The 21,043-nt window shown below is 33.5% G+C and overlaps 3 protein-coding genes across 3 annotated transcripts; all 3 read left to right on the forward strand.

Annotated features, from left to right (window-relative positions):
- Window positions 1-1,161: 1,161 nt before the first annotated feature.
- Window positions 1,162-4,852, forward strand: LOC147076802 (uncharacterized). Its single transcript, XM_085940925.1, has 3 exons — window positions 1,162-1,424; window positions 3,582-3,734; window positions 4,814-4,852. The coding sequence occupies exons 1-3, from the start codon at window positions 1,248-1,250 to the stop codon at window positions 4,850-4,852; spliced, it is 369 nt and encodes a 122-aa protein (XP_085797051.1). The 5' UTR covers window positions 1,162-1,247.
- Window positions 4,853-11,713: 6,861 nt separating this feature from the next.
- Window positions 11,714-15,012, forward strand: LOC147076803 (uncharacterized). The gene is made up of 3 exons (XM_085940479.1): window positions 11,714-11,961; window positions 14,039-14,191; window positions 14,555-15,012. The coding sequence occupies exons 1-3, from the start codon at window positions 11,785-11,787 to the stop codon at window positions 14,720-14,722; spliced, it is 498 nt and encodes a 165-aa protein (XP_085796605.1). The 5' UTR covers window positions 11,714-11,784; the 3' UTR covers window positions 14,723-15,012.
- Window positions 15,013-15,436: 424 nt separating this feature from the next.
- LOC147076804 (uncharacterized) lies at window positions 15,437-17,427 on the forward strand. The gene has a single exon (XM_085940475.1). The coding sequence runs from the start codon at window positions 15,561-15,563 to the stop codon at window positions 16,713-16,715; it is 1,155 nt and encodes a 384-aa protein (XP_085796601.1). The 5' UTR covers window positions 15,437-15,560; the 3' UTR covers window positions 16,716-17,427.
- Window positions 17,428-21,043: the final 3,616 nt, after the last annotated feature.

Raw genomic sequence — 21,043 nt, forward strand, 5'->3', positions numbered from 1 at the left:
ACACTTCTTCAGGGTTTTCAATAGACCACTCATGGACATCCTTCGTCCACATTTTCTTCATCGGACCAAATAGGTACGTTATACATCTACTAGTTGAAGTAGCGTCTTTGCATTAAGTACATAAATAGTGCAAATACCGCTATTTGCAATGTGTTACATTTTAAGCATAATTCGTACGACATATTTTGTGATGTTGTGTATCCATCGATGATTAAAATGACTGTATAGGTATTATTATTATTTGATGTTATTTTTTACTAGATGAGTTTGATATCCGATAGGAATAATAGTCTCGGATGACAATCGCCATTACGGAGGTGATATTTTAGCATTTTTTTCAGGAATACCGACGTTTGTATTCCTCAGTTCTCAATTATTCTCTCAAGACACAAATAGAATGGGCGGTCTTTAAAAAACGAACAACATTTTTTAACTATAATATTTCCGATACATTTCACGGTGTATACGTACTGCATACGTACCATTTTTCGGACACAATTTGAATTGCGTTATCTACTCTACCTACAATTATTTAAAAACAAGTCCTCTCAATAGGTATTTTAATTATTTATTTTTTTAGAGCTTAAAAAAAACTATAGTATAATTATTATTTTCAATCGAGGACCATACGTACTATAATTTTTGCCGAAATTCTAAAATTCATGAACTAGTTGCCAACCGTACTATAATTATAGTATTTGTACTATAATTTTGGTCCGCTTACTATGTACGATATAAAATAGGTATAGTACGCCCAAAATACTATAATTTTGAATATCGTACTATAATTTAATATAAAAGTACTATAATTTTGCATTTGCCATTTGACAATCGACTCGTTGGCGAAATATTTCTCCTAAAAAAACGAGCCGACTATGAAAATTGTGGAACCTGCGGCCCGCGGCAAAATATTTCTCCTAAAAAAACGAGTCGACCATGAAAATTGGGGAACCTGCGGCCCCCGGCGAAATATTTTCCCTATAAAAAACGAGCCGACTATGAAAATCGTGAAAACTTATACATTTTCAACAGATGATAACGCGTACTATATTTTATCCCCAAATACTATAATTTTGGAGGCTCTGCAATATAATTCCACTTTCAAAATATGGCAACACTGAGTGGGGATAAAAAATGGCAACACTACATCTAATTCATAATTTCTATGGTATATTTTTTTATGGTCTGTAAATTATCACGTGGCGCGGTAAAGTTATTAAAAGATTGTGTGTTAAATATCGCATAAAATGGAAGTAAAAACCGAAACAAATGATGTCATGTTATCTGACAAAATGGCGGAGGAAATCAGCGACGGCGCATACCAATGGATTGTCAAAAATAACCTCAAAAGCGAGAGTCGATTCGACGTGTCAGTCAAACAGGAGAATATCGATGACGACAGCAATAGTATCCACATCAAAGATGTAAGTTGATTCCTTATTTGCTTAGGCGTTTGTATTTATAATTTTGTAATATAATAATTTACAATTTCTAAATTAACAACAATTAGCATTCTGATGCTTGGCAAAACCAAAAATGGTTTACTCAGTGGTTTTTCCTTCGTTTATGGAATCGGAACTGCAAAAATAAATAGGTACTTATTCTTGCACCTACATTACGTACTGATATCAAAATTCAAGGCACTGTGTCACTAAAAAACAACATGTTATTGAGTGACACAGTGCTTCGTATTGACCATTGACAGTTGAGTATTATTTTCAGCAACGATTAAAAACTTTGATATTTCAAAGCTGTGTGATTGTTTCTTATTTGAGGATCGTATCTTTCAACCTAAATCAAACTTAACCATAGACAATATACGTACAAATTGTATGAGTAGAAAGTAGACCGGGAATGGTTTGAGATTTGACGTTTGGTTCAGTGTATCATTGAAAATCACACCGTTCTCGGACCATCAGAAATGGTTTGACATGAAACGTCAAACCAATTTGGACGATCCATAGACTAATGGCGATCTGTCAAAGTGATGATAGGCATTATTCAGCATTTATATATCGTAAAATGTTCATATTAACATCTTAGACATTTACACCATAGGAGTTCATTTAAATTATGTATATTATAGATTAATAATCAATACATATTATTCATAAAGCGTTAATTACATTGGGCTACTTTACGAGCTGTTTGTTGGCGAATTTACAATCTGCCTGTAAAGTCGCCCAGTGTAATCAACGATCAAGTTAACAAGCAGATTGTAAACACTCTACAGAGAAAAGTTGAAAGCCGGTCAACTTTACACGCTACACGCCGGCGTGTGGGCCTACTGCGTCTGCGCAGTAGAGCGCGGTAGCAACCTCCCGGTAAAAAACCGAACTACGTTCTGTCAAAATAGTCGCTGGCTTGTGGCTTCTCAGCGAATGGAAAGTTTTGTGTGTCATCATCATAATCGTAGTAGCTGAATCGCCCGCTATTAAATTCGCCAACATACACCTCGTAAAGTAGCTCAATGTAATTGACGCATAACTAACCGTACGCGAACAAGAAGCCGCTTTTGGTCTTTTTATCCCAAAATCAAGCCATATTTTCTATACAAAGAGCTCGATTTAATATCATTACTAAAATTATTATGTCAGACCAAGAATTTATTTTCATTTTATTTATATTTTGTAACGGAGATTCTAAACTACAAACCTTGTTAAATCAACCCGGAATGACTTTATATTACCTACCTAACGAATTTTATCAATTTAATATATTCGATTGTCGTCTAAGTCACAATATCATACTGTCGACATGAAAACATTCAAACAAGTGGTCATTAATGAAAAGCTTTAGTCAAAAGTAATTTTTATAAACTTTTGCCATACCTATAAATATTATAAATTAACTAAATGGCTACCTATTCACGAAGCATTCTTTATATTTTGTACATTTAAAATAAATGAATACGACAGTTTGTTAAATTTGTATTATTGTGGACGATAGGAGGTTAGAATTTCATAACAAGTTGACGTTTCAATAAATGTGTTTCTGTTTTAGAGACTGATCTGTTATGAAGTACTGGCAACACTAATTAGTCGTCAGAAAAGCGTTTCCGTGGACATTCTGCCAAACGGTCCTAAATCAAACAAATCCAACAGTGCCATTTGATTCGTTCGATTCAGGTTCAATGATACGAACCCTTCGTGTTTTAAGTGTTGCAAGTATTCTGGTAACACGGGAATGACAAGTTTTATTAATCCAGCGAATAACTATTAATAATTGATATCTGATATAATAGCTATTTATGGATCATTTTTATTCATCATGACAGGCAAGCAGTTTATTTAGTATTGTCCCACTGAATACGCCGTTATTTTTTTACGCATATTAAAAAAACCACGAACAGTGTAAAAAATAATCAGCTATTCAATTATTAAACATAAAATCGTAAGGAGGTAAGGTAATTGAGTACCTACATGTTTACAGAGGCAGACAACAACACGCTATGTGATGTGTTAAACCACCGCCATCTCATGACTCGTGACAGTTTATTGGGCCGGAATGTCTCTTATAAAAATACTTGATTATAATCTGGTGATACTGTAACATTTTATTAATTATGATATTATTTCCAGATGAGTGAATATGTTCTGACCGATATAAAGTCTGAGAACGATAATAAGGGAATCGCCATCAAAGAAGAATTTGTTGACAAAGCAATCCACCAAATCAATAATGTGAGACCTCAACCTGGCTGCTCCGATCTACAATACAGGCCATTAGATCAGGTGTGTACGTTCAATTATAATGGTTGTTTATGAAGCCCTATAGAATTTGAAATTTTAAACATTATACACGTTTTGATTATTTTTTTATCCGAAAGATTGATATTACCACTCGAAAATCATTTTAGAGATAAAGCCTCTGCAACTGTTTCCGCAAATTTAGGGCCACTTGTTTTTTAGCACTACCGGCCGGATTGTAGTACGATTTGAAAGAAATGTCAAATCGCACAACTTTGGAGGCGAACAATTGATAGGTCCATTTTTGGACTAGACTTATCGCTAAATCATCGTGTGGCGCATAGTGTCAAACTGTTTAAACCAAATCACTGATTCACCAAATGAATGTCATTCATTATTTTAACAAAAATATCATCGATTTTGTTTTGTTAACAATACCCATTTACCGTACCGCGAGCTCCGGCTTTGTTTTGAAGAAATTTATTCCGATGATGGCACCAGCGTGTAAACTGAACTGAACGGTGAATTTTTGTCATGGTATGCATGCGATGGAGGCTCTAAGGCTTCTACTAAAATGGTCTCACTTCAAATGCGGTGTTCCTTATTGACAAACCGTTAAGCCAGAAATAAGCCTCATCCGCTGAACGTAATTTTGCAATTGAATGCAATTATAAGATGTGCAAATCGACAAATGATAATTTGGATAATTTGATAGCTTTGATCAAGCGTGAGTATTCCCTAACCATAGTGAGTGAACTCTATCATTATTTACTAATTTATTTTAATATTATTGAACTGAATATGCCAACATTATTCATTTTGTACCTAGATTTCTACCCAGCAATGTTTCACGGAACCGCATCATAGTAAACCACTGGACACAGTTAGGAAATGTGCGGTTGACAATAACTTCGTCAAGAACAAAATACGACATGCAACAAATAAAATCAACGATATGACGATACAGCATTCAGAGATAACCATAGATGAATCAAACGTCAAACGGGAGGTTCAAAAATTATACTTGCCAAAGGTGGTTCGAATAATCTTGAGAAGAGTTACATATTTCCCACGTAACTTTATTTGCAATAAAAAGTGTTTGAATCTATGAATCATTTAAATAGTCACCACGCTACGTCATGCATGAACTCAAGTCGTCATGAGTCATACAAGACGCATAGTGGTGAACAGCTATATGATATTCTACATTCATACAAATCTTCGAAGAGTGGTAGTAACAAGATTGGAAAAAAACCACATCAATGCAATGTGTGTTTCAAAGTTTTTCTTAATATTGGTAATCTCAAAAGACATCAAAGGTCACATACTGGTGAAAAACCACATCAATGCGATGTCAGTTTTAAAACCTTTAATCAAATTAGTAATCTCAAAAAACATACAACGATACATACTGGTGAAAAACCACATCAATGCGATGTGTGCTTTAAAAAAAATGTACAAATTAGTAATCTCAATGCACATAAAATGACACATACTGGTGAAAAACGATATCAATGCGATGTCTGTTTTAAAACCTTTATTCATTTTAGTAGTCTCAATAGACATAAATTGACACATACTGGTGAAAAACCACATCAATGCGATGTGTGTTTCAAAAATTTTCTGGATATTGGTAATCTCAAAAAACATAAAATGATACATAGCGGAGAAAAACCACATCAATGCGATCTGTGTTTTAAAAACTTTATGCAAATTGGTGATCTCAAAAGACATAAAATGACACATACTGGTGTAAAACCACATCAATGCGATGTGTGTTTTAAAAACTTTTCGCGAATTGGTCATCTCAAAAGACATAAAATTACTCATACTGGTGTAAAACCACATCAATGCGATGTATGTTTCAAAAAATTTCTGGATATTGGTTATCTCAAAAAACATAAAATGATACATAGCGGAGAAAAACCACATCAATGCAATCTGTGTTTTAAAAACTTTATGCAAATTGGTGATCTCAAAAAACATAAAATGACACATACTGGTGTAAAACCACATCAATGCGATGTGTGTTTTAAAAACTTTTTGCGAATTGGTGATCTCAAAAAACATAAAATGACACATACTGGTGAAAAACCACATCAATGCGATGTGTGTTTTAAAAACTTTTCGCGAATTGGTCATCTCAAAATACATAAAATTAAACATAGTACCAAAAAACCACACTAATGCGTGGTGCTTTTCAAAAAATACTAATTTATCCTCTTAAATGACATAAAATTACAGTGGTTGTATATCATTAAAACTAGAGAACTTCGTCTTTTGTTTCTTCAGGGATGGCCAGTAAAGGTATTTTGGTCAATCGCGGACATAATAATATGTTGTACTATTTATTGTTCAAACGAGTCAAAACCACTTGACATTCCAGCACTTAAAATCCGCTAGTTCTTATCTCTTCTCTTTACCTGTCTTACTGACAGTCACTGTTCCTTGAAAATTGCAACAGCGTTGCCGCCCGCAGTGCGCTCTTTGCCGCTCACTCCTATGACTCCCCACAGCTAGCACGCTTTCCCACGTCAATGGCACCGAACCGACAGCGGAATGCGCGGCAATGCTGCTTGGAACTTTGTTTCGTTAACAGAGGGACCTTTGTGTGAGAAAGTACATCACCAGTATAATTTATATTTCATTTTTTATTTCCCCATATGCGTCATTCCAAAAATTTTCTCGAAAAACAAAAGACATAGCACTATCATAATGAGGTTGAAGATTTTTTTTCCACTATGGCAAATGAAAAATATATTGGTTTATATTTGTAGACAATATTGAACCGCCTAGTACTGATTTGCGTAAAAATAATGTGAGACCTTGCAATCACAATTGTCTCGTCAACAGTGTTTTCTCACCGAGTTTCAGTTAGGGCGTATTTAATTTAATTAAATATTTTAATACCACGTAATCATCATTATGTAATAACATAATTTAATTTCGTTGCTTTAGTTTTTTGTATAATAATAATAAATATCTCTATACAATTGCGACGGGTTTAGATTGATAACATAAATTCAATGTCCATTTAATCTTACAATTAAGAAGGTATATAAAAATAAACTGAAATATCTGCAAAAATAAATGATCTCGTTCTGGGAATGTGCCCTGCGAACCCTTAAGGTACAGTCGTCAGTGGCGGCCGGTGATATCCAAAATTGCTTTCAATGATGGTGCACTAAATACTTTTTTACTTTATTTAAAAAGAACATGAATTCGGCGTTGTTTCTGCTTAGCGAACACCACGATAACATTCTCATTAAAGTCTGGAACTGTTTGTTGTAGTTTTTCATGCTTAGGACAGATACAATTAAGTCTTTTCTGATTCATAGTATATCTTTAAAACCATTTAATTCTTGTAACAGTTGAAAAATACCTTCCACTTTCCACAGATCTCATCAGAATCATACAAATAATTTTTAATGGTTTATTATATCAATAAAATCATTTCGAACGTTTTTGTAATATTTAATGTAGGTTTTGGTGCACTAGTTTTTTTCTTATTTCGAAGAAACTCTTGTTATTTTTGATAAATTCTACATCTACCGACATCATTTTAAAACATTTAACTGACCTAACTATAATAATATCCTATGAATCTTGTATCCAGATTTACTTTTTCAAGATAATTCTCGAAATACTGTGACAAAACCGATAAAATAGCGCTGACTACATAGTAACAGCAGGAATGGAATGGGACGATTTGGCGCCGCGATATGGCTGCGGGCAATTGGCCGCCTGTACAATAATTGGACCCGGGACAATTGGCCGCTCGAACCATTGGACGCTCTTACACTTGGGTGCCGGTACAATTGGACGCCGCATGGTCGAATTAAATTCGTTAAGGAATAGACGTACTCAACGATTTGGTAGAAAAAGTAGACAAGTCAGTTTAATATGTGTCTACCCACTTAGAAATTGTACCTTATATAAATTTCGCGCTTGACATAATATTATATTGAGACAATTATTAGGAATTATGTTCATAAAAAGAAAAATTCTTCCCTTGTTAGAACTTAAAGATGTGCACAATTAATTAATTTATTGTGTATATATGGGTAGGTACTTATTTACATTTACAACAAATATTTAAAATAATGTTAAGTGTTAGAATGAAACAAACAATATATTTCAGCGGTTTCTTCACTTAATATTATAATAAAGTTTAAACGTGTATATTATTATTATTCATAAATACGTCGGTATTTTAAGATAATATAAAATTACAAACAAAATAAGTAATTTATCTGCTGAGTATATCTAAATGATGTTTCAATAGCTTGATTGATAAACTAGGTAGGTACTTATTTACTTGACAGCTGGTACCTACTAAGGTGCCAAATTTTCATAATATTGATGGAAATTGAGAATTATTATGCCTACAGGCCTTTAATAAAGCAAGTTTTTCGCTGTCTACATATTTTACAAATCAATCCATATTTGCGTGATTTTATATTATTTAAAAACAATATTTGTATCTTTCGGCGATTTCTAGGTTTCAACAGAAAAAATTAAAACATGTGTAGGTATTAACATAAATAAAAAATGTATATATAATATAATAATATTATATTAAGAATAATAAGTATATTGTACTATTAATGAATCAATAACGCAAACATACTGCCTACCTGGATACAGGTAATATTATTTTCAGAGAATATCGTCTTAAAAAAGGTGCCTTTCAAGTTAAATTCTGGGCGTTTGTTTGTCTGTTGTGTTTTTTACTTCCATGTATTAATGTTTTATAATAAAAAAATGCCTATGTAGATTATCAATTATATATTATAGAATAGGTACCGATATTGTCAATAATTGAGGACTGTCGTTCTATAAATTATAGTAAAAGGGTTAATAAAACCGATTGCATAGATCGAGGGTTTTCAAATTTGCTTTCAATGGGCAGATACCTTCCTATTTCAAATTTACACGATGTAGACGTCATCTGTCAAATGTCAGAATTATAACCTTTTCAAAGTCAAATATTTTCAATTAAAATCTAAGTCTTTTGATTCAGTTATCTGTGTTATATCGTTTAAGCGTATTTTAAGTGATATAATGATATAAAAGCACGGAACTAAAATTTTACCTATTTTTTTATAAATACTCATATGACACAGTATTTTTATTCATTTAAAGAGTTGCCCATATTAAGTAGAATTTTTTCACTCACCTACCTACTGGCATGAGGAAATTTTGATATATTTTTATAATTTGGACCCATGTAACCAGACACCTGATTAATTAATAAAATATGTACCTAAATAAAACTATTTTAAGATACACACTGGTATTGTTAATCCACATATCCCTTCCATTTCGGGCTTCTTTACATAAGAAACATACTTAGCTAAATATTGAAACCGTCGCGAATTGTCAGAGCTTGTAGAGGCCCCCTTAGTCTGAATGACCGAAGAATTACCCGTCAAGCACGTACTCGGTAGGAGACGTCTCGACGCGGCGTGTAAGACATGGCAGCGACGGGAGAATAAATCTAACAAGTGCCGGCACACTTATAATATGTTTTTTCCAGTCATCCAATGGCGATTGGAGATAAGCAAATATTTGACTTCTGACCATCACACCAATCAATTTGTAATTGGCCACGGTGGGTTTGCTGGAATGCACTTTGAGGTTGGACTTGCAAGCCATCCGACATGTCGATGCGGAGGGGAAATACAAGATGCCACCACAGCCTCTTGGAATGTCTCAGAATGAGCTCCGAAAGGGAAGAGATGCTTAAGTCAATCCGACTAGCTATTGGGCCCCTCGGGCCGGCCGACTTGGTTGCTAAAAAGAACAATTATCTTGCTTTTTTTAAATTGCGGCGACTTACTGCGGACGAGAAGATCTCTTCGTGAAGTTTTGTTTTCCGTATGATTAGCTTCGTTTTCATTTGTTACATAATATAGGTACCTCAAATTCTTTTATTTTTGTACTGGGAATGTCCTGGGAGCAGATGCCCAAGATTCTTCAATCGATCTTCACGCCCGCAGTAAGAAGTCGCAAATTTTTTGAAAGCAAGATAGTTGGCCTTAGTAGCAATCAAGTCGGACGGGCCGATGGGCCCAACAGCTGGTTGGACCGACTTGAGCATTTTCCTACCATTCGGATCACATTTTCAGACATTCCCAGAAGATATGGTTGGCATCCTGTATTTCCTTTCAGCATGTACATGACAGACGGCTTGCAAGTCCAAGCTCAAAGATCCTGCCAGCGAAACCAACCTATCCAGTCTTATTATATGATAAATGATGCTCGGTATATGATTTATGATTCTAGCCCGCTCGGTGCAATTTCCAAGTCCTCAGCAATGTCAGTGAGGAAATCAATTATTTTGTTGTACAAAATCTTCGAATGGAGTGTCGTGGGGATAGGGCATCAATCAAGTCCAGAATGCCGCTGAAAATCTCAACTTTTTGGGAGTATTTAAGGGGTAGTTGGTGCGTGAGTCTCTGAGATTCGAAAATTTTCTTTTCAGCTATGTATGTACCTACATCGTTACAGTATTGTATAATTGCATAAAAGAAGCTGTTTAATTTGGGGTGTCGATGTGATAAAAGCAATTTTGCTGTCAATAAACTGCATTCAAATACTGCACTGGCTTTTAATTTTGTGATGTTAATAGTGCCACAATTGATACAAAACGTTTGATGTTTTAGAATTTTTTTATCGCCTATCTGGTGTGTACTATTAATAATAATAATTAACAATTTGTATTCTATCTTCACCAACGACCTCATTGAAAAAATCAATGGTCACACTTGCCTTTTCTAGCGCTATATTGAAAAGAAGGCGTGCCAGAGCTTCCCCTTGCCTGAGGCCATTCCGATATTTCCGCTTGAAGCTTCACCCGGCATTGTACTGGTGTCATTGTCATCTCTACAAGTTTAACTATTTTCGTCGAAATTTCAAATTCTCGCATTGCTTCGTATAACCGGTTTCGATTAATGCTATCATCGGCTTTGTCATTTTGTAATGACGTTAATGGTGCCGCAATTGATACTTACAAAACGTTTGATATTTTAGAACTTTTTCACCGCCTAGGTATCTGGTGTATTCTATCTTCACCAACGACCTGTTTGAAAAAATAAATGGTCATACTTTGCCTATATTATTGATATCAATCATATAATTTTGATGAGTTACTATTCGTTTTACTAAGCATTTTGTATAGGTATGTAATTAACAGCGTTTTCATTGAAGACCTCAATCATCTCATGATACTATTTTATAAGATATCCCGGTTTAATGTTATCAACAACGCATTTCAAAACAGTGGAAAAATATAATTAAGTATTTTTGGAGAACACTTCTACAGAATGGTCAATAAACCACTCATCGTCAGAATTCTTCCACAAACATCTTCATCGTACCAAATAGGTAGCTACGTTATACATCAAATGGTTGAAGTATCCTCTTTGATTTACATATTGTGCAAATATCTCTATTTGCAATATGTTACGTATTAAACTTAATTCGTACGACATTATTATGTGATGTTTCTCGATCGATTTGATGTTATTTTTTAATAGATGATTACGAAATCCGATAGGAATAAACTGTATTCTCGGATGTCAATCGCCATTATGGAGGTGATGTTCTAGAATTATTTCCAGTAATACCGACGTTTGTATTCCTTACTTCTCAATTAATTATTCTCTCAAGACACAATTAGGAATGGGCGGTCTTTAAAAAACGACCAAATTATAATATTATTTCCGATACATTTCACAGTGTATACGTACCTACTGCATACGTACCTATTTTCGGACACCATTTGAAATACGTTAGCTACTCTACCTACAATAAAATTATTTAAAAACAAGTCCTATAAATATTTTAATTATTTATTAAATTTCTTTGGAGCTTCAAAAGAACCTATATATATATTTTCAATCGAGGACAACGTTTACTATATTTTTTGCGGAAATTCTAAAATTCATGGAATACGTGTGATAAAAAATGGCAACACTAAATCAAATTCTTATATCTATGGTAGACAATTTGAGTATTTTGTCTATAGTCAGTGGTTTATCACGTGTTGCTGTGAAGGCATTGAAAGATGTTGTGTTAAATATCGTATAAAATGGAAGTTAAAACCGAAACAAATGATGTCTTATTATCTGACAAAACGGCGGAGGAAATCAGCGACGGTGCATACCAATGCATTGACAAAAACCAATTCAAGAGCAAAGATAGACCTGACGTTTCAGTCAAACGGGAATATATCGAGGACGACAGCAATATTGTAAACCTTAATGATGTAAGTGAATTTTGTATTTACTTAGGCGTTGGTATTCATAATTTTGTTGAAAATTGGCACGAATATTCTTCAAACTTACAAACATTACCATTATTCTGGTACTGGGCAAAAACAAAAATGGTGTATATAGTGGTTTTTCCTTCGTTTGCGAAATCAGAACTTCAAAAATATAAAGGTGCCCACTTACTTTTTTACGCATCCACATTACGTAGGTACTGATATCAAAATACTTTAGTAAAACAACATATTGTTATTGAGCAAAACAGTGCACCGTATTCACCACTGACAGTTGAGTATTATTTTCTTCGACGTTTAAGGGGGTACATGCTCAGCGTAGGTAAAAATGAAGCTTTTATGGTTTTTTCTAAGCATGATTCTGGACATTCCTTAAACGTTGTAGATAATCTATTTATATAATTATGAAGCCTTATTATCCTTTATATTTATTTTAAACATTTCATGACTGCATAAAGTATTTTTATTACATAAAATAGTATTCTTTTAAACCTCGCTCTAATGTTTTAGAATACAGTCATATTTCAGTACATCCATGTGCGGTGTTTTTTTATTCTTCAAAAAATGGGCAGGATTAACACATTTGAAGATAATTCTAAACATACTTATTATAAGCTATGTCTTTGACCAATCAAGTGTGATAAACATCATACGAATAATGATTGCTTTATAATAACTATTGACCAAAGAATAAGGTAGTATTTTTTTTCTCTTGCCATTTCTCAGTGATTAAGCTACAACATACGGCCGTAGCCATAAATTGACAAACTATAATTGAAATTGGGAGTAAGATCATGTTAACGCGCGTGTTTGAACATGTACCGTTTAAAGAAATAGATTTTTTTTCGGTTGGGTACATGTTCAAACACGCGCGTTGACATCATTTTACTCCATACTTCATTTATTGTTTGTTAATTTTTTGCAACGGCCGTATGTTGTAGCTTAGCCAAAGGGAAATGCCAAAAGAAATGGCGTATTTCAAAAAAATACTACTTTATTCTTGGGTCAATAATTATTATAAAGCAATCATTATTCGTAGAATGTTTATCACATTTGAATGGTCATAGACATAGCTTATAATCAGTATCTTTAAATGTGTTAATCTTGCCCATTTTTTGAATAATAAAATGCCTAATTCTTGTCAATTTTGGGATCACAGAGATCATCAACAAAATTTTTTATCGTAAATATTTCACTATAAAAATGTAGACATAATTAAATTATACTAATGGTTTTATAAATGCGTTTAAAAATTAATAAATGTACAAAATCTTAACACCACTGCACATAAATGTACTGACATATGACTCTATTCTAAAACATTAGAGCGAGACGCTTAAAAGAATCCTATTTAATGTAATAAACATACTTTATGCAGTCATCAAAATAAATATAAAGGATAATGAGGCTTCAAAATTATATAAATAGATTATCCACAACGTTTAGGATATGTCCAGGATCATGCTTAGAAAAAACCATAAAAGTTCCATTTTGACCTACGCGGAGCATGTGGGCCGTTAATGACTTCGATATTGAAAGGCTGTCTGAATGTTTCTTTCGAATTTAAGTGTTGCGAGTATTCTGGTAACACGGGAAAGACAAGTTTTAATAATCCAGCGAATAACTATTAATGATTGATATCTGATATAATAGCTATTTATTGATCACTTTCATTCATCATGGCAGGCAAGCAGTTTATTAGTATTGTCAAACTGAATTCGCCGTCATTTTTTTACACATATTAAAAAATCATCACAATCAAAAAGCTGTATGATAATAATATATAAAGATGATCATAATTATTGCGCTAAATGTATGAATATAGGTAGTATGTATTCGACCTGTCAAACGCAAACTATGAGAATTTATGTACCTAATAAATATAATCGAAATATACTAGCATAAATCGTCTGGTGTTTGAATTTAGATCCATCGCAGTATAAAAAGTATTGAATAATATATCTATTGGACTCTAATAAGCATGTGGAATGTCTCGTATAAAATGACTTGACTATAATCTGGTGATACTGTAACAATTTATTTTTATTGATATAATTTCCAGGTGAGTGAATACGTTCTAACCGATATAAAGTCTGAGAACGATAATAAGGGAATCGCCATCAAAGAAGAATTTGTTGAAAACGCAATCCGCCAAATCAAAGATGTGAGTCCTCAACCTGGCTGCTCCGATCCACAACTCAGGCCATTAGATCAGGTGTGTACGTTCAATTATAATGGTTGTTTATGAAGCCCAATATAATTTTAAATTGTATAAATTACAAGGCGATCGCAGTTCTCGTGCATTCGAACAACAACAGGATTCCCGTCGAGATCGTGTGCCGTCCATACAATTTGCATTACATTACATCTTACATTACACGCGTCTAGACGCGTCATTAGACATCACGCGACGAGATCTAAAAAATATGTTTACAGAATAAGACAACAGCATGCTATGTTGTGAGTTAAACCGATGAAAAATTATTGCGCTGAAATGTCGCTCAGTGAGTATAAAATCACTTGATTACAATGGTGATACTGTATGTAACATTTTATTTAATAATGATATTATTTCCAGATGCGTGAATACGTTCTGATCAATATTAAGTCTGAGAACGATAATGAGGGTATCGCCATCAAAGAGGAATTTGTTGACAACGCAATCCGCCAAATCAATAATGAAAATTCTCAACCCGGCTGTTCTGATCCACAATACAGGCCATTAGATCAGGTACTTCAATTATAATGGTTGTTTATGAAGCACTATAGAATTTTCAATTTTCAACAAAGCAAATTCTAAGCGTTCATTTAGGGCCACTTGTTTTTTAACACTACTGGCCGGATTGTCATATGATTTGACAAAAATGTCAAATCGTATAACTTTTGATGCGCATAATTAATTGATTGGTCCATTTCTCGGACTTAACTTGTCGCCAAATTATCGTGTGGCACATAGTGACATCCTGTTTAAACCAAATAACTGAATCACCAAATGGATGTCATTCATAATTTCAACAAAAATATCATCGATTTTGTAAAAATAAAAAAATCAATAAAAATATCATACCCATTTACCGTACCGCGAGCTCCGGCCATAGTTTTGAAGAAATTTGTTTCAATGATGCCACCAGCGTGTAAACCGACCTGAACGGTGCATTTTTGTCATGGTATGCATGCGATGGAGGCTCTAAGGCTTCTACTAAAATGGTCTTACTTCAAATGCGGTTTTCCTTATTGATAACCATTTAGCCAGAAATAAGCCTCATCCGCTGAACTTAATTTTGCAATTGAATGCAATTATAAGATGTGCAAATCGACAAATGATAATTTAGATAATTTGATAGCTTTGATCAAGCGTGAGTATTCCCTAACCATAGTGAGTGAACCCTATCATTATTTACTAATTTATTTTAATATTATTGAACTGAATATGCCAACATTATTCACTTTGTACCTAGATTTCTACCCAGCAATGTTTCACGGAACCGCATCACAGTAAACCACTGGACACAGTTAGAAAACTTGCGGTTGACAATAACTTGGTCAAGAACAAAATACGACATGCAACAAATAAAATCAACGATATGACGATACAGCATTCAGAGATAACAATAGATGAATCAAACGTCAAACGGGAGGTACAAAAATTATACTTGCCAAAGGTGGTTCGAATAATCTTGAGAAGAGTTACATATTTCCCACGTAACTTTATTTGCAATAATTGTTGTGGAGTGTTTGAATCTATGAATCATTTAAATAGTCACTACACTACGTCCTGCATGAACTCAAGTCCCACAAGTAAAAAACCACATCGATGTGATGTGTGTTTTAAAACCTTTAATCAAATTAGTAGTCTCAAAAGACATCAAATGATACATTCTGGTGAAAAACCACACCAATGCGATGTGTGTTTTAAAAAATTTCCGGACATAAGTAATCTCAAAAAACATACAATGATACATACTGGTGAAAAACCACATCAATGCGTTGTATGTTTTAAAACCTTTAATCAGATTAGTAGTCTCAATAGACATAAAATGACACATACTGTTGTTAAACCACATCAATGCGATGTGTGTTTCAAAAATTTTCTGGATATTGGTAATCTCAAAAAACATACAATTATACATACTGGTGAAAAACCACATCAATGCGATGTATGTTTTAAAACCTTATATCACATTAGTAGTCTCAATAGACATAAAATGACACATACTGGTGTTAAACCACATCAATGCGATGTGTGTTATAAAACCTTTAATCAAATTAGAAATCTCAAGCAACATACAATGATACATACTGGTGAAAAACCACATCAATGCGATGTCTGTTTTAAAACCTTTCATCATATTGGTGGTCTCAACAATCATAAAATGATACATACTAGTGAAAAACCACATCAGTGCGATGTCTGTTTTAAAGCCTTTAATCAAATTAGTAGTCTCAATAGACATAAATTGACACATACTGGTAAAAAACCACATCAATGCGATGTGTGTTTCAAAAACTTTCTGGCTAGTAGTAATCTCAAAAAACATAAAATGATACATAATGGTGACAAACCACATCAATGCGATGTGTGTTTTAAAAAATTTCTGGATAGAAGTAATCTCAAAAAACATAAAATGATACATAATGGTGAAAAGCCACATCAATGCGATGTATGTTTTAAAAGATTTCTGCGAATTAGTGTTCTTAAAAAACATAAAATGAAACATACTACTAAAAAACCACACTAACGCGTGGTGTTTGTTTTTTAATACTTATTTATCCTCTTCAATGATTAAAAATGACAGTGGTTGTATACACGCACGCTTTACCTCGTCAACGGCACCGAACCGAGAGCGGAATGCGCGGCAATACTGCATGTAACTTTGTTTCGTTAACCTTTCTGTGAAAAAGTACATCATCAGTATAATTTATATTTCATTTTTTATTTACCCCATATGCGTCATTTCAACAATTTTTCCAAAAACCCATAGACATAGACACTATCATAATAGGTTAGAGGATTTTTTTCCACTATGGCAAATGAAAAATATATTGGTTTATATTTGTAGACACTTTTGAACCGCCTAGTACTGAGTTGCGTAAAAATAAAGTGAAACACTAGTAATCACGATTGTCTCGTCAACAGTATTTTCTCACCAAGTTTCAGTTAGGGCGTATTTAATTTAATTAATTATTTTAATACCGCGTAATCAACATTACGTTAAAACATAATTTACAATCGTTGCTTTAGCTATTTCTATAATAATAATTAATAACTCTTTAAAATTGCGACGGGTTTAGATTGATAAAATAAATTGAATGAGTGAAACTGAAATATCTCCAAAAATAAATGATCTCGTTCTGGGAATGTGCCCTACGAACCCTTAAGGTAGAGTCGCCATTGGCGGCCGGTGACAACCAAAATTGCTTTCGTTGGGGGTGCACTAAAAACTTTTTACCTTATTTAAAAAAAAAATGAATTTGGTGTTGTTTCTGCTTAGAGAATACCTCAATAACTTTCTCATTAAAGTTTTGAACTGTTTGTTGAAAAATACTTTCCACTCTCCACAGATGTCATCAGAATCGTACAAATAATTTTTAATAGTTTAATATATCGTAAAATCATGTCAAAGACTCTTTGTTCTAATCTACACGTTTTTGTAATATTTAATGCAGGTTTTGGTGCACCAGTTTTTTTTATATCGAAGAAACTCTTGTTATTTTTGATAAATTCTGCATCTACCGACATCATTTTTAAACATTTAACTTACTTAACCTTATCACTGCCAGCCAATTTTTACTAGGTGGGCACTTGTAGGCCAGCTATTTTCGGAATAGAATAAATCCTTTAAAAAATATGAAATAGCAACGGAATGATAAATATCTGTGAAAACTTAGCAACAAAACCTGTTTATCAAGTTTATCGTAAATGTTTTCACACTAAAATGATAAATATTGTTTAGAAAATATACACAGAATGTTTATTCAGAAGTTATGACGTTTACAAGAACCCGCGAATATATTCGTCCGTGGCCTGTCACGACATACATGCTTTGACGAGTTAATTCGTCCGGTACGGATCATTACACTTTTCTGCGTTTTCTTCACTTAATATTATAATAAAGTTTAAACGTGTATATTATTATGCATAAATACGTTGGTATTTCATGTTATTATTATGAAATTGAAACAAAATAAGTAACTTATCGGCTGAGTATATCTAAATGTTTCAATAGCTTGATTGATAAACTAGGTGGGTACTTATTTACTTGACAGCTGGTACCTACTAATGTGCCCAATTTTTATAATATTGATGGAGATTTAGAATTATTATGCCTACTGATCTTAATGAAGGAAGTTTTTCGTTGTTAGGATGAAATAAATTTTACAAATCAATCAATATTTGAGTGATTTTATATTTAAAAAAATATTTGAATCTTTCAGCGACTTCCCGGTTTCAAGCAGAAAAAATTAAAACGTGTAGGTATTAACATAAATAAAAATAATATCTATCATATTATATCATTAAATTAAGAATAATAAGTTTATTGTACTATTAATGAATCAATAACGCAAACATACTGCCAATCTGGATTCAGGTAATATTATTTTCAAAGAATATCGTCTGAGCAATGTGCCTTTCAAGTTAAATTCTGGGCGTTTGTTTGTCTGTTATGTTTTTACTTCTATATATTGATGTTTTATTATAAAAAAAATGCCTAGATTATCAACTATATATTATAGAATAGGTACCGATATTGTCAATAATTGAGGACTGTCGATTTATAAATTATAGTAAAAGGGTTAATGAAATCGATTGCTTATATCGAGGGTTTTCAAATTTTTTTTTCAAGCTTTCATTATGCAGATACCTTCCTATTTTAAATTTACCAGATTTAGGTATCATCTGTTTCGAATAATGTCAGAATTAAAACATTTACAAAGTCCAATATTTTCAATTAAAATCTAGGTCTTTTGATTCAGTTATCTGTGTTATATCGTTTAAGCGCATTTTAGGAATATGATAAACACGGAACGAAAATTTTACCTATTTATATAGTACTCATATGACACAATATTTGTTCATTTAAAGAGTTGCCCATAAGGTAGAATTTTTTCAATTACCTACCTACTGGCATGAAGAAATTTTGATATATTTTTATAATTTGGACCCATGTAAGCCCTGATAGTAGTAATTCATACATGTAATAATACAATATGTAAGTGTCTAAATTAAACAGTTTTAAGATACACACTGGCATTATTAATCCACATATCCCTTCCTTTTCGGGCTTCTTTACATAAGAAACATACTTACCTAAATATTTAATCCGCCGCAAATTGTCAGAGCTTGTGGAGGCACCCTTATTCTGAATGAGTGCCGGCACATTTATATGTTTTTTCCAGACATCAAATGGCGATTGGAGATAAGCAAATATTTGACTTCCGACCATTACACCAACCAATTTGTAACTGGCCACGGTGGGTTCGCTGGCAAGCACTTTGAAGTTGGACTTGCAAGCCACCCGACATGTCCATGCGGCGGGGAAATACAAGATGCCAACCACATCCTCTAGGAATGTCTGAGTAGGTATGTGCTCCGAACAGGAGGAAATGTTCAAGTCCCACTAAGCTGCTGTAGGCCTTACTAACCTTTGTAAATTGTTTAAACTCAGTCAGAGCTCATTTAGAGCATAGAAACGTCAGTATTGGGCATTTGCTCCCAGGGCATTCCAAGCCATACATTAAATAGATGCCTCACATTGCCACTGTAGTGTCCCGTAATACCCTCGATTACGACCGAGTGTGGTCCGGGGCGGGTTCGTTTAGGAGGGATTAATTTCAATTTTCTCATGAGTGTTCCTTTCTTCTCGGTCGACCGTGTTCTGTCAAAATCACCGGGCCACACATGAAAGATGTATGAATTATAAATGTGTTAAAATTGCCGATGAATGAAACTTTTTTAAAATGTTAGGTCTCAACCGGTAATGAAGGTCGCTGCGAGACCCTCACCCAAAACAAAATAGTAATGGGTAAGCAGCTGAGTGACACGGTCGGTGGCAGAACTAAAATAAATACAATTTGAGTACATAACAGAATATGTAGGAAGAATATAGAATTTCGTGCATCGTAAAATTATTATAATAATTTAATAAATAATGTAATAAGGACACGCTCGCAGAAACGCGGATATTATTAAGTGAGGTAAATCATATTATGGTCTCTTATGTGCGGCGTACTCACATTTTTTAGATATTGGATTCATGAAAGGATGAGAAAAATAATGTATGAAAAAAAAATGAGGCGGCATTTTATCCTAAAACGTCACTGGCTCTGACTGAGTTAATGAATATACTTTATTGCAAAGTGCCAGGAAGAGAAAAGCACATGGAAATTACGAAAAGAAAATGAAGTTACATTGTGTATAATATACCTAGCAAAGAAAAACGAAGATAATCATACGTACGGCAAAAAATATGTGAAGAGATCCACACGCCTTAGAGTATTTTCCTGCCGTTCGGATTACAAAATATGCAGACATTCCCAGAGGATATGGTTGGCATCCCATATTTTCCCCTCAGCATGTACATGTCGGATGGCTTACAAGTCCAAGCTCAAAGAGCCTGCCAGCGAAGCCACCGTGTCCAGTCATAATAATATGATGTGATGCTTGGGTGCGGTTGCCACTCCTGAGCATACTACATAGTAATGATTAGGGCCCGGATTTGTATGCAACAAAAAACATGGTTATATGCATGCACGTATGCACTTAAAATCAATAAAATATGCACTGAAACCGAAAAAATATGCAGTTAAAATTGATATTTTTTGTGGAAAAAAATTGTAAATACCCACTTTACCCAATATTACTGACAAAACATCGAATAACTAGTTTATAATTTTTCAACATAATACGATATCAGAACAAAAAACACAAACAAAGAATATAAAGTTAATCAATTACAATTTTCAAAATAGTTTTTTCACAAGTACCTACGCAAGTTATAAATGCAATGTAAACCAAAAATAACTTAAAAAACAAAAACGACTTTTCTGTTTTTTGCCGAAAAAAAAA

The sequence above is a fragment of the Rhyacophila brunnea genome, unplaced genomic scaffold, assembly GCF_057557595.1.
Source record: "Rhyacophila brunnea isolate RB1 unplaced genomic scaffold, BYU_Rbru_1.0 scaffold_13, whole genome shotgun sequence".
Lineage (NCBI taxonomy): Eukaryota > Metazoa > Arthropoda > Insecta > Trichoptera > Rhyacophilidae > Rhyacophila > Rhyacophila brunnea.